Source organism: Castor canadensis, chromosome 1 (assembly GCF_047511655.1).
Source record: "Castor canadensis chromosome 1, mCasCan1.hap1v2, whole genome shotgun sequence".
NCBI classification, from domain to species: domain Eukaryota; kingdom Metazoa; phylum Chordata; class Mammalia; order Rodentia; family Castoridae; genus Castor; species Castor canadensis.
The window spans coordinates 68,612,528-68,625,394 of NC_133386.1; the positions used below are offsets into that span (position 1 = coordinate 68,612,528).

Consider the following 12,867-nt stretch of genomic DNA (forward strand, 5'->3'; position numbering starts at 1 on the left):
TCTTGAATTTAGATAAAGAAATTCTCAAAATATATTTGTCCGTAATAATTAGCCTTGATTTCTTCAAACCAAAGAATTGTCAAAAATGATAGATTTATCTTTGGAGTTTTTGTATTTTGGTAGGTATCATTACTAATTTTATTCTTTCAAGAGACCAAAATCTACCCATCCAAATGGATGAATTTGTGTTTATTTGGCTGAGTGCCATTCAAATAGACTATAAACATCTAAATGAAACAAAGGGAAGATATGCATAGTGTTAACTAGCCAGAAACAAAATCTGTGCAAAAAGCAGAACATGAAAATTGGTTGTTTTGCTGTATGTGTGGACCATTGATGTTAAACTGCTATAATAGTGAAACTATAGCATATGCACCTGCATATTCACACAAAAAATGTCTGACTTGTAGCATACTGCTCACTTACCAGTTCTGCTAATTTTCTAAGAACCAGTGTTAAAAGTAGGCATTAATTTTTATACAGAGCATTTAAATGAATTCATACTTTGATCAAGTTTTAAAATAAAACTCATTGCCAAAAGCTTATCATTTTATTTTCCCATCAATTTTCTTTGAATCAATAGTTTAAATATTCCGTGCTATATGAGTTTGGACTTGAGTTGTACTATATTTTTGGCATTTCTTATTGGAGACGTAAATGCAAGTAGATGATAGTTTCACTATTAAGATATGAATGGAAGAGGGAAATGTAATAATAGCAAGAAAGAACATAAACTGGTATTATTTTAGTCTGTTAAGGCTATTAGGTAAAATGTATTTACTATGAGCAGGAGGTGATATTGCACATGATGCAATAATCTGTGAAATTGTCGCTGAAAAACCTACTTTTGCTTTTTTAATAAAAATATGTAACATGGATTTGCTTGTAGTATATGTTGTACCAGAACAAGAATGGACATTTTTAATCATCCGATTGTACATCTTACTGAAAATTCTGCCATGAAATTTTGGTTCTGTATTGAAAACAATTTGTTTATAATGATCAGTCACAATTTTAAACCTACTTATTTAGAGTTATATAATTTTATGTACAATATTAAATATGAGAAAATAGATAGCTCTAAGAAATGTTACTTCCTTACATCTCATTTTGAGAATATTGTAAGATATCCACATTATGAATATCAAAATGTTATGCTTTTACATTTTAGTATGCTTGGTGTTTTCGTCCCCATGTTTTTAGATTATCTCTAAGTTTAAGTATAATATAGACCCTTAAAATGTCATCTGAATTATCAGAAATTCTGCCATGTATCCATATGTGTATGCCTTAAATGGTAATTTAAATAATTGTGAGACTTAATCTATAAAATTATAATCTCACTGGAGAATATAAATATAAGGAACCATGTAAAAAGAGATGCTAATACACTAGCAAACAAATACTAGACAAAACAAAATATTTATTGTACATTTAAACAATGTAAGCAATGTAAGTCATGTTTCTCCACCAAGAATGAAGCTGAACTGGGAATCCTACATTCTCTGGCTGACAGCATTTTCTGGGAGAGAAGTCAACATAATCTTTTCCAAGCTCCACATTTGCAATGTAGTAAAGATTCTTGTTGCACTTTGAAAAGTATGATGTTATTTTGTTACCAAATGACTGATGAACTTTTTACAATTTTGCAGTGGGAAGAAATTAGTGGTTTGGATGAGAACTATACTCCAATAAGAACATACCAGGTGTGCCAGGTCATGGAGCCCAACCAGAACAACTGGCTGCGGACTAACTGGATTTCGAAAGGCAATGCACAAAGGATATTTGTAGAATTGAAATTCACCCTGAGGGATTGTAACAGTCTTCCTGGAGTATTGGGAACTTGCAAGGAAACCTTTAATTTGTACTATTATGAAACAGACTACGACACTGGCAGGAATATAAGAGAAAACCTCTATGTAAAAATAGACACTATTGCTGCAGATGAAAGTTTTACTCAAGGTGACCTTGGTGAAAGGAAGATGAAACTTAACACTGAGGTGAGAGAGATTGGACCTTTGTCCAAAAAGGGATTCTATCTTGCCTTTCAGGATGTAGGGGCTTGCATAGCTTTGGTTTCTGTCAAAGTATACTACAAGAAGTGCTGGTCCATTATTGAGAACTTAGCTATCTTTCCAGATACAGTGACTGGTTCAGAATTTTCCTCTTTAGTAGAGGTTCGAGGGACATGTGTCAGCAGCGCCGAGGAAGAAGCAGAAAATTCCCCCAGGATGCACTGCAGTGCAGAAGGAGAGTGGTTAGTGCCAATTGGAAAATGTATCTGCAAAGCAGGCTACCAGCAAAAAGGGGACACTTGTGAACGTAAGTAATACACACTATTAACATTCTACTTTGCATTTCTGCTATTTAAATATAAGACAGTTTAAGTGATAATAATTCAAACATCTGAATCTGCTCTATACCTGCTGCTTATTTCATTAAATATTAAATGATGTCACTTCTATAATTAATGTTTCCCTACAATGCTATCTTCATTTGATAATGCAATAAATATTGGTGATAATGTTATTTGTTACAACATTTTATTTGTTTTATTTGCTGATATGGAAGGTGATGACTGTCACCTATAGGCTATAGGATTTAAGAGAGGAGACCAGACAGATAGATTTTAACTTGGGAACACTGAGGTGACATTAATCAGAATTTAATGAGATATTATTCCTCCTGGTTTTAAACCCGTATATTCTGGTACTTTGGTTAATAAAATATAGGAAGTTCAGTGGGCTGCTAAGAAGCTCTCTACTGAAAGGCAGAACATAAATTTACAGATAATTTCAAATTTCCAGAATAATATTTATCAATATTGAAATTCTGATAAAAAATCATCCAGTTTCACCTAATAAATCTCCGCAGTTACTTCTGTCAATGATGTATTTCTTTTCTGGACTGAATAATAAGATGGGTGCTCTTCTTTTGTTAAGTCATGTTACAATGGACCACATTTTTGTGGAAAGAGGTCAAAGTAAAGTTTTTGTTATTGCAGTGCAACAGTGGTATCATTCTTACTTGTTTTGAAACAATAATAGAATATGAATTAGGAAATCTTTTTGTTTTGTAAAACTGAAATTTTTTCTTACATAACATTATGTGGTCAAATAATTTACCAGTGCTTTTCTTTTTAAAATAACACCATGTGGACCTTCAAAATTGATAGATATTTTCCCTTTGTAGGTTCTGAAAAATGCCTTGTTATAAAGTTAATTACTTTTGACACTCTTAACTTACAAGTTATATATAATAAAACATTCTCCCAAATGAGTTTTAGTTATTTTTATACTAGTAAAAGGGCAGCATAATCTCAATATTTGTAGTTTCTAGTGAAGTTGGAGGGGACTAGACCTAGTAATTACAATTACTACATTGTAATTATAATAATTACAATGACTAGATTTATTTGATAACTTACTATGTACACTCTTCCATCTGCTTTATTATATTAGCTTATTAAATGAAGTAGATATCATTATAGTATATGTTTTTTAGAGTAGAAAATAAAATCTATGAAGCAAATAGTTTGCTTGCTGTTACTTTAATTATATTTTTCTTAGCCCAGATTCAACCTTAAAGAATTCTGACTCTAGAATTCAAAGCAAGGAGAATCCTAGCAAATATTTTCTTTTAATTGATGAACTTAAATGTTTTACACATAGCAGTGTGGTACCCCCATATTTATAAATCACAGCATTTCCCTATAAAATCTCATTCTAGTTACATATTTAAAGAAGAAAAATAACTTAAAAAAATCAGATCTGTGTGATTTCTAATTCAGTCATGTGACTCTTCAGGATTTCAGAAGTGGTCACTCTAAATTGAGATGGATATATATTGGGTTAAATTTAGTATAATATTAAAATTAATTTTGAAAGTTTAGTTTTACCGCTATTAATGTAGCTATGAGAAATTTTAAAATTATATTTGGGGTTCAGGTGGTATTTCTATTGAATACGCCCTTTAGAGGGCATAGTTGAGCAAATCTGTTTTCTTATCCTGAGGGTTTAAATACCTGTGGTTGCTGTGCATGTAAACTACTTACAGTCCAGCCCTCAATTATCTACTCATAGCTAACACTGTAAACTGAGCTCTCCACCATACAAATGGACAGCTGTAGGTTTAGGTACCATAGGCTTATTTAGCAGGATCCTTTTATATGCCCCGAGGATTCAAATCTGTCTCACGATTAGCAGGCAGAGTGTTATTCCATTAGATAAGCATAGGAATATTCCTAGTGAATTCATCACTAGATGTAATGAAATGTTCTTATTGACTATAAATTACACTAGAAAGGTGGGTTCAACAGTAACTATTACTACTACTACTTCATTTTAGCTGTAAAATCAGCTGGTTTCAAAATCATGCAGCTCTCAATTGATGTGAAAGTAGAATTTAAGTTTTTGCATAATTAAATATAAGAAAAACAAAAAACAAAGCAGAAATAAGTAGAAAAGTGCACAACTGCATTTTTCTTAGGAAAGAGTAGGAATTAACATTCTAGGTACTGCTGTTTTAAAATTTAAAGATTTTAATGAAAGTAATAGTTTTATGTTTCATTTTGTGTAATTTAACTCAAATGATTGATACATTTATTTGTTAAGAAAAGCAAATTGGAAATGTATGAGTTCTGTTCCTTTGAGTAGATAAGTTAATGAAATAAATACCTTAAAAACAGTAAATAGATATATTTACCGTGAAGCAAAGGCCACAGTTTCTTCCAAATGAGCAAAATCATTTTGCCAAAGGTGGTATTATTAAAATATCTAGTTTGGTTTTAAGAATTAAAACCATATTTGAGTTCCAAAATTAATGTCACTTGAAGCCTATATTAATATATCTAGAAATAAAGTCATCTTATTTTTCTACATTAATTCTGATAGGAATGGGTGGAATTAGGTATTAATAGTAAGAGTTTAGTAAAAGAAAACACGATCAAAGAAAGCAAGATGTTTTCTATGATTCCTTACTTGTGCATTGTTATAAGTCAGGTAAATTGTTTATGGCATAACTTTCTTAATTTTTAGCTTTGGTGATGTCAACAAAGAAGTAAATACTTTGTATTTAATTATGAAACTATGTTCATTTGCAAAATCACTTCTCTCCCTGGCTTATTTCCAATGCATGGCTGCAGGAGTACTTGCGTCTGGATTCCATCCAGGCCTGCCTTTATAATATTCCTCCTGTTTCCTTTCAATGATCCTGTAAAGAGTTGGAAAACAAATCCAGTCCCATATTGAGGAAAACTAATGTTTTGAGAGAGGAGGCTGGCGAGTCTCTAGCCAAATGAGGGTGGTTAGCCATTTAAAGGCAAGTTTATCTGGGCACTTCATAGTGCTGTTTGTCACAAGATTATATGAAATATGAATAACCATGAAAACTGATCACAATATCAGTTGATGTAACAGCTTTTCTTCATGACCTTGAAAAAAATAATTCAAGTTTTAAAGCCAAATGTTTCTGAAATCTAAGATATGGAGAATTTCTGTCTAATAATTATAAACATTGTGCTTTTATGAAAATAGCTCTCTACAATTACTTAAAAACATATAATTCCAGTTAGACTTTTATCATCAAAACTTCCTTTTAACAATTTAAGTTGCTACTTCTCTGCAAACTAGTCAATATATTTTATTAAAAAGTGTAGTGATTTGAAAAATTGGGAGCAGACTATATTATGTTAACATAAAGAAATATTGTGGGAAGACTAAGAAATTTGATACTGAATTATATTTTGAAGTTTTTTGGAACTTTGATATAATTTTATTCCTTTTAGAAAGTAGAATAGTATTTATCAAAATGTAGAGTTGGCTTTTATAACTTGGATTCGTGCAGGGAGTCTAGTGTATGCTGAGTAATCATTTTCATTTTCTCATTTAATCTTTATCACATCACTAACAGATAAAAAATATTTTTCTGTCTTTTGATATATAATGAATCTGAAACAAATCAATATTAATGAGTAAAAAAATTAGATGCAAATATGAATCTTGATCATCAATTTATCTTTTTCCCATCACTGTACCACACTACTCCAAAATTTGTTCTGGAGTTCATCCTATAGATTTTAGTTATTGTAAGACTGGACCATTTTATTTTTTAACATTGCCTCTTTTTAATTTCAAAGATGTTCCTTCTGATTTGGAGGGTAAAATATATTATTAACCTAATTATAAAAACTTAAGGACATAATGTAGCTTATATCCATTTATAGAAATGTCATTTGCTTGGTTTATTTATGTTGCTTAATTTAAATTTTCTGAAAACAAAATTTTAACAAATTTCCATTCTGAGGATTTCAGAAGGCAATTCGAGCAATAGATTTATAATTTTTAGAATAAGGAGTTTGTTAAGAGCTGTTTATTATTTTCTATTAAGAGTTAACAAGTCTATTATTATTTTAAAAATGTATAATGTGTGTACATATAGCATACACCATTTTAATATCTGTTTTTTGAAAATTGTTATTTTCACAGGCAAGTAACGTGTAATTTATACCATGAATTATCATAACATGAATCTTTGATATATAACAATTATAATTAAATATGTATGCAGAAATGTAAGATACACTAAAAAGTAAGTAGCTCAGATTCTAGAGTCAGGGTTTTTAAATTCCGGTTCAACAACTTACTATGTGCATAAAGGAGGACATATTCTCCTAATTCTTATTTCTCTAAGTATAAACTAGGGCTAATAAAAATAGTACCTCACTCTTAGAGCTCTTGTCAGAGTTGAATGAAATAATACATATTAAGTCTCTAAGAATAGTATCTAGGACATAGCAAATAACCAATAAATGCTTGCTGTTATCTTGTTATTAATAATGCAATAAGGAGTTTGCTAAGTAAAGAAATCTCATGACAATGAATGAATGAGCATATATCTTATAAATCACAAATAGTTAAAATATCCTTTAAACCAGTAATCCACCTCAGATAACTTACCTATGAGGACATTTAAATAAAAGAAATGATTTTTGTGTAGGGAGCTCTGTTCAATAAATTATTGACATGAAAACCTGAAAAATAAAAAAGGAATGAAGTATTTACATAGCAATTTTTCTTTCCCGTAATGTATATATCTTGAAATACTAGAAATAAACTGAGTATCCAAAGTTAAGGGGCATCACCTTGATTGAACTTTGCTCTTAAAATATAGATGATGCTGTATATGAATTTCAAATTACCTTTTTAATAATTTTGAATGAAAAAGTAAATTTATATACATTGATATTTAGAATGATGCACAATATACCCAGGGATCATAAATATAACCATGAGACTGTGTACGATTTGAGGTGATCTTTTTCTTCTCTCTGCGTTACTAAACTATCTAGAAAATTAAGTTTTTTACACTATACTTATTAGCTGTAACGAACCTAATAGTTCATACAAAGACAACTTGAATGACTTTTTTAAAATTTGAGATTTTAAATTATGTTAGGGTCTGTAGAAAATGGGACTCAGGTAATACAGCAGAAGTAAATTGCAAGTGAGTTTAAATAATATAAAAGGGAAGAGATTCAAAGCATTCAGTAAAAGTGGTTCATAGATTTTTTTGTTACTTCAGTTATTAATAAATAAATGCTGCTTTTGGTACTTTGCATGTATTAATCATATAGAGAGGCCTTGCTAAGTCATTCAATCTAAAAGGTAGGCATTATAACTTAGTTTAAAAATAGAATAACACTATAATGAAGTATTAGTAATTTACTTCAGTAGCACATAATTAGTCATATAGCTTATAAGTATATATATCTATATCTATATCTATATCTATATGTATAGTTTTTTATGTAAGACAATTGAAGTACAGTGAGGATGGGTTAAGTGCCCACAATCACAAAGAGTGGTAGACGACTCTTTACCCAAAGTGTTCCAGATTCAAAACCCTCAGTCAATACCTTGGGTCAATATAGAGGAGCATTTTATCTATTGCAAAGTCATTAAAATAAACTTTCAGAATATCTTGGTAGGTTATACAAATCTGAACATATTCTTTCTTTTACAATTATCACAACACATTTTTCTCTGTCTTTCTAAACCTTCTAAATATTTCATACATTTTTCTATTCTCTTTCCTATTCCAGTTCTTCACCTCATAGTCAGAATGTGCTTTGTAAACATAATACATGGTGTCCATTTATTATTCAAAAAACTTCAGGCTCTTTATTACTTAGAAAAGTACCTTATGTTTTAAGCTGAAATTCAGATCCTTTCATTTTAACCCTAATAATCCTTTCTGTCACATACTTATCATAACTGAAGTCTGTATGCCTTTTGCCTGGTACATACCCATAGGTATTCCTATGATGCCTTGTGATTTAACATTTGGCTTCAAAAAATCAGCAAAAATGAAGAGACATTGTATTTCTCACAATTACCTATTGTATAGTAATCCTACACGTACTTGGAAAAGGTTCCCTATCTTCGCAGGGACGTCTCTTTTCCAAATTCTGATGGTAATGGCTGGCAGTACCATTCTCCTGATTCTTACTGTGCCTTGCTTTTTTATAGTACCATACCTTTTCTGAGAGTCTCCTGGCAATGCCAACTGTTTAGCTTATGCCAAGAAATTCTTCCTTTCCTTACAATTTTAAATGAAATGTTATTTATACCCTGTTCAGTAATCTCTCCTTTTGAATAGTTATACTTTGTCCTATCCCCATGGGAACCATGACATGCTGTCCTATTTTACTCATTTGTGTTTTCCCATTACAATGTTTAAGCTTCTTAACAATCAAACTTTACAGTTTCCCTACTATCCATCAGAATACCTAGCACGGTTCCTGGTATAATCTTAGTTAACAAATGCTTATCAAATTTCTTAAGTATTAATCTATAAGCCACCCACTGCCCAGGGAAATATTTTGCTTTCAGTTCATGTCAGTTTACAAATTTTTTTTTTGAATGTGACTTGTCTCAATGAGTGGTTTAAACTTTGTGACCACCAGTATACGTTATTATAATTTGTCTTCTTCACAGTGCACAGTCACATGATATGTTAATAATTATCCATTGTGGACAGATGCTGCTTCAGATTTGAGGGGCTTCTTTCTGTGAAAAGAATGTAATGTTTTGTATTTATTCATTGTCATATTCCCATTCTCCGTCAATCTTCTTGTGTTGTTCTTTTCAATTTCTTCATCTCTTTCCTCTTATGCAATAAGAAGTGTTTGAGCCTCCTTATCATTACCAATACCTTGAGAAACAGATCTCTAAGAGCTTTCTATAGGAGGAAGCATGTTTATATTTATTTTATATGACTTCTGTTTTAAAATTATGTTGGTTTGCTTACAAAGCACACATTATAAATATTAATTTGATTTGCAAAGCAAAAAAGAAAGTAGAAACCAATTCTGGAAACTGTTTCCTAAGCTAATATCACACTCCATACTGTAAATTGGAAAGGATTTTGGGAGGCAGAGATCAGGAGGATCGTTGTTCTAGGCCAGTCGAGGCCAAAAGTTAGTGAGACCCTGTCTTGATGAACAAGCAGAGCAAGGTGGTATGTGCCTGTAACCCAAGCTATTTTGGAGGCATAGCTTCCAGCAAGGTTGTCTTTGGCAAAAAATGAAACCCTATCTGAAAAATAACTAAAGCAAAAAAGGGCTGAGAATGTGGCTTTAGTAGTAAAGTACTTGCCAGCAAAGTATGAGGCACTGAATTCAAACCCCAGTACTGTTACAACCCCTGAAAAAATATGTATATGTATATATTCCATATTATGTCAAAATATACTTCTCATATTCAGATTCATACAGTATCTATCACCTTCATGATTTTTATACTCTTCTTTGAATTATTCACATACCTAATATGTATAGACCTGGAACAATGTAAACCCCGTGGTTGAGAACCACAGTTCCCTTTCCCAAAAGCAGTTGCTCTTGTCAGTTTCTTATGTACTCGCTCAAAAATTTTTTAGATGTGGAGAAATATCATTGTGATACTTAAAATTAGAATCATGTCACAATTCCAATTAGAACATCGTAGGTGTCATTTAAAATTATACTGCTTTTTACTCATCTTCAGTCATCTTTGCATGTACCCACAGTGCATCGAACATGGTAATTGTGCAATAAATAAAGAATAGGAGACAGAAGAGCTGATAAAATGGAGGAGGCAAAAGGAAACAAGGAAGGAAATAAGTATCTGTCTTAATTTTCTATGATTTATACATTTAGAATATGATTTCAGAACATTTCTAAATAACCTAGTTTTAGCAGCTATGTGGTCACTTTTATATTTCCAGTGGACATTTAAGTTGGCATGCATTTCTGGCAGGCAGTGTCATGACATAGATCAATACTTTTTCTTTTAATATGACTTTTCTACACAACTTCTAGTCATTTCCTGTAAGATAATTATCACTAATCTATATATTTTTTGGTTTGTGATGATTATGTGTATGATATAGCTATTTTGTAAAAGTATTATTTTGATGGGGGAATTTATCACAGCTGTTTAATTGGTATTTTTCTCTATGTGATGTATGAATCAGGAACATTTCAGAGAATTCTTTTGTTTCAATTTTCCTCATACTTAAATTAACTCATCACCTGCAAAATATCTCACACATTTAGTTTTATGGACTGGACCCAAATCTTCAGTAGGATATTCAGATAAAGTTAATATGTGAAAAGAAGGTCATGGGCACGTTTAACTTATGTTTTAATTTCTAATGTAGGAAAAACAATCATTTTTGAGTTAAATTTAATTAGTGACTTAGAGACTTTTAAAATTTTTCTACCTGTTATGCAAACTTTGTTTAAGTTATCAGGTCTGCAGAGATACATTATACTGTTAATCCAAAAATGACAGCATCTACCAGGAACCAAAATTTGGTTCATTGACTTAATTTTTTCGACTGTTTCTGAGAGAATTGTTGCTTCTGCATCTGTGGAGGAACACATAGTGTGGTTTGCATTTTGCACTCAGTTAATGCTTACCTTAGCACCTCCTGATGGTGGTGTGAGCCTCAGACCTGCACTGAAGCCATTCACACTGAATTATAGCCTTTTGAAGAAAACCTGTATCTGAAGGAGGAAACCATGATGCTTTTATCAATAAAGTGTAATATTGATCAGATCCAATTAACTCTCTATCTTGTATTTATCATTATGAAAGTTGAATGATCCAAAACTATTAATATAATCTACTCTGTCTTTTGAGATCATTCTTTCTGAAAGCCATTTTGGGTAGGAGAGAAGTTAGGGTGGGATTGGATGAGTGTGGAAGGCCATAATGTATGTAAAGAAAATGTTCATCTGAGAAATCTTTCAATAGAATAAAAGTTTACTTTGAGAAAAATAGATGGAAGATTTGTAAGTTCACAACAAGACTCGGTGTTTTCCAGTGATTTTTGTGTCCCATGTTTATTTTAATGGTAGTTTACTGTTATTATCTAAAGTACTTCCTATGTGGACAATTATACCTAATGACATTAATTAATGACATTAATTTAAACTAATGGGTTAAACAAATAAACCTAATGGATGTTTAAAATGCTTCTTAATGTCTTCTACTTTTAACAAAGTGAAATAACATGCTATATTGTGACATTAATTAGATAGCATTATCCTGTGAAGGAGTTTTATCCTTGAAAAGAAATGTGAGGTAGGCTACAGCCCTTACTCAAAGATAGTCCATCCTTTGTAGTACAGCTGTTTTATGGGCATTCTTGTAGTGCTTAAGGGTACAATCTCTTACAAGACAATTAGAATCATAAATTCTTAAGAATCTGAGTGTGTTTTAAAGATTAGGAAAGATAAATTTGAGGGTTTTTTTTGAGTCTTCTGTTTTAATACATGAAGTAAAGGCTTCATGTATAGTTGTAACAGTTTATTATTGAGAGTTCCAAAAGAAAAATCACAACTTAGTCTTTTCAGTTTTTTTCTACTTAAACATCTCTCAAAACACCCAGTATGTGAAAGCATGCACACACATACATGTATACACATAACAGCACATATAAATACACATATGCATGGGTATGCATACACACGCATACAGACCCCTCCTTACCCCACCAAGAGGAAAAAAATCACAAATCAATGGAACAAGAAACAAAGTTAATTTTTTTCCTTGACCCATTTTTAGATTTCTAAATTACTATGTACCAATACCTTAATTTATAAGTGCCAAGTAGTCAAGATTTTCTTCTCTGTGGAAATCACAATGAAAAATTACAAATAAGCTTCAAAACACCTTAAGGACAGTCTTGAATTATCACATATTTTAATAAGAAAAATAAAATTAAATTAAACTCTCTCAGTAATGCTTCAAGTCACAAAGATGAAAGTTTATAAATAACCTTTTTATTTTCATGTAGTTATATAGACTTTTCTCTACCAAGCTATTATCTTGGAAGAAAGAGAAAGTAAATTTGTTGCTTATACATACTATGATTTCTGTGGTATTTTAGATCTGAAGTAGGTGAATTTTAACAGCCCAATTTGAGTATTGTGACTATTACACATAAATGTTTTAAAATGAAACAATGGGCGTTTCTTTATCAGAAACATAGGATTTGGGCAGAAGCAGAAGTTCTGCCATTTACCCATATCTGACGAGATTTCCTCTGCAAAGCCTCAGCCTTGCTCTTGAGTCCTAGCATGGGCAGGGTGACAATCAGGCTTCTGCAGAATCTTGTTTCCCAAAACTATTAAAATTAGTACACACTAAGCTGAGATGTCCAGCTGTGAGCTGGGGATGGGAAAGCATGTAGCTCCAGGTTTATGTTGAGGCAGTATTCCATTGTGCAAAGGAAACCTGACAGGAACTTTTCAAGTTTGTTATAGGCCAGGCTTCATATTGGATCTGTATTTATTCTATATAAACATTATGTACAGGA

At 31.4% G+C, this 12,867-nt stretch overlaps 1 protein-coding gene across 6 annotated transcripts in view; it reads left to right on the forward strand.

The window, feature by feature from the left end:
* Nucleotides 1–12,867, forward strand: part of Epha7 (EPH receptor A7) — a 161,925-nt gene that overhangs the window by 6,492 nt on the left and 142,566 nt on the right. For all 6 annotated transcript variants that reach the window (XM_074077998.1, XM_074078007.1, XM_074077994.1 and 3 more), the window contains exon 3: nt 1,653–2,322. In XM_074077998.1, coding sequence (XP_073934099.1) covers nt 1,653–2,322 — 670 coding nt within the window. The remainder of the gene's footprint in view (nt 1–1,652; nt 2,323–12,867) is intronic.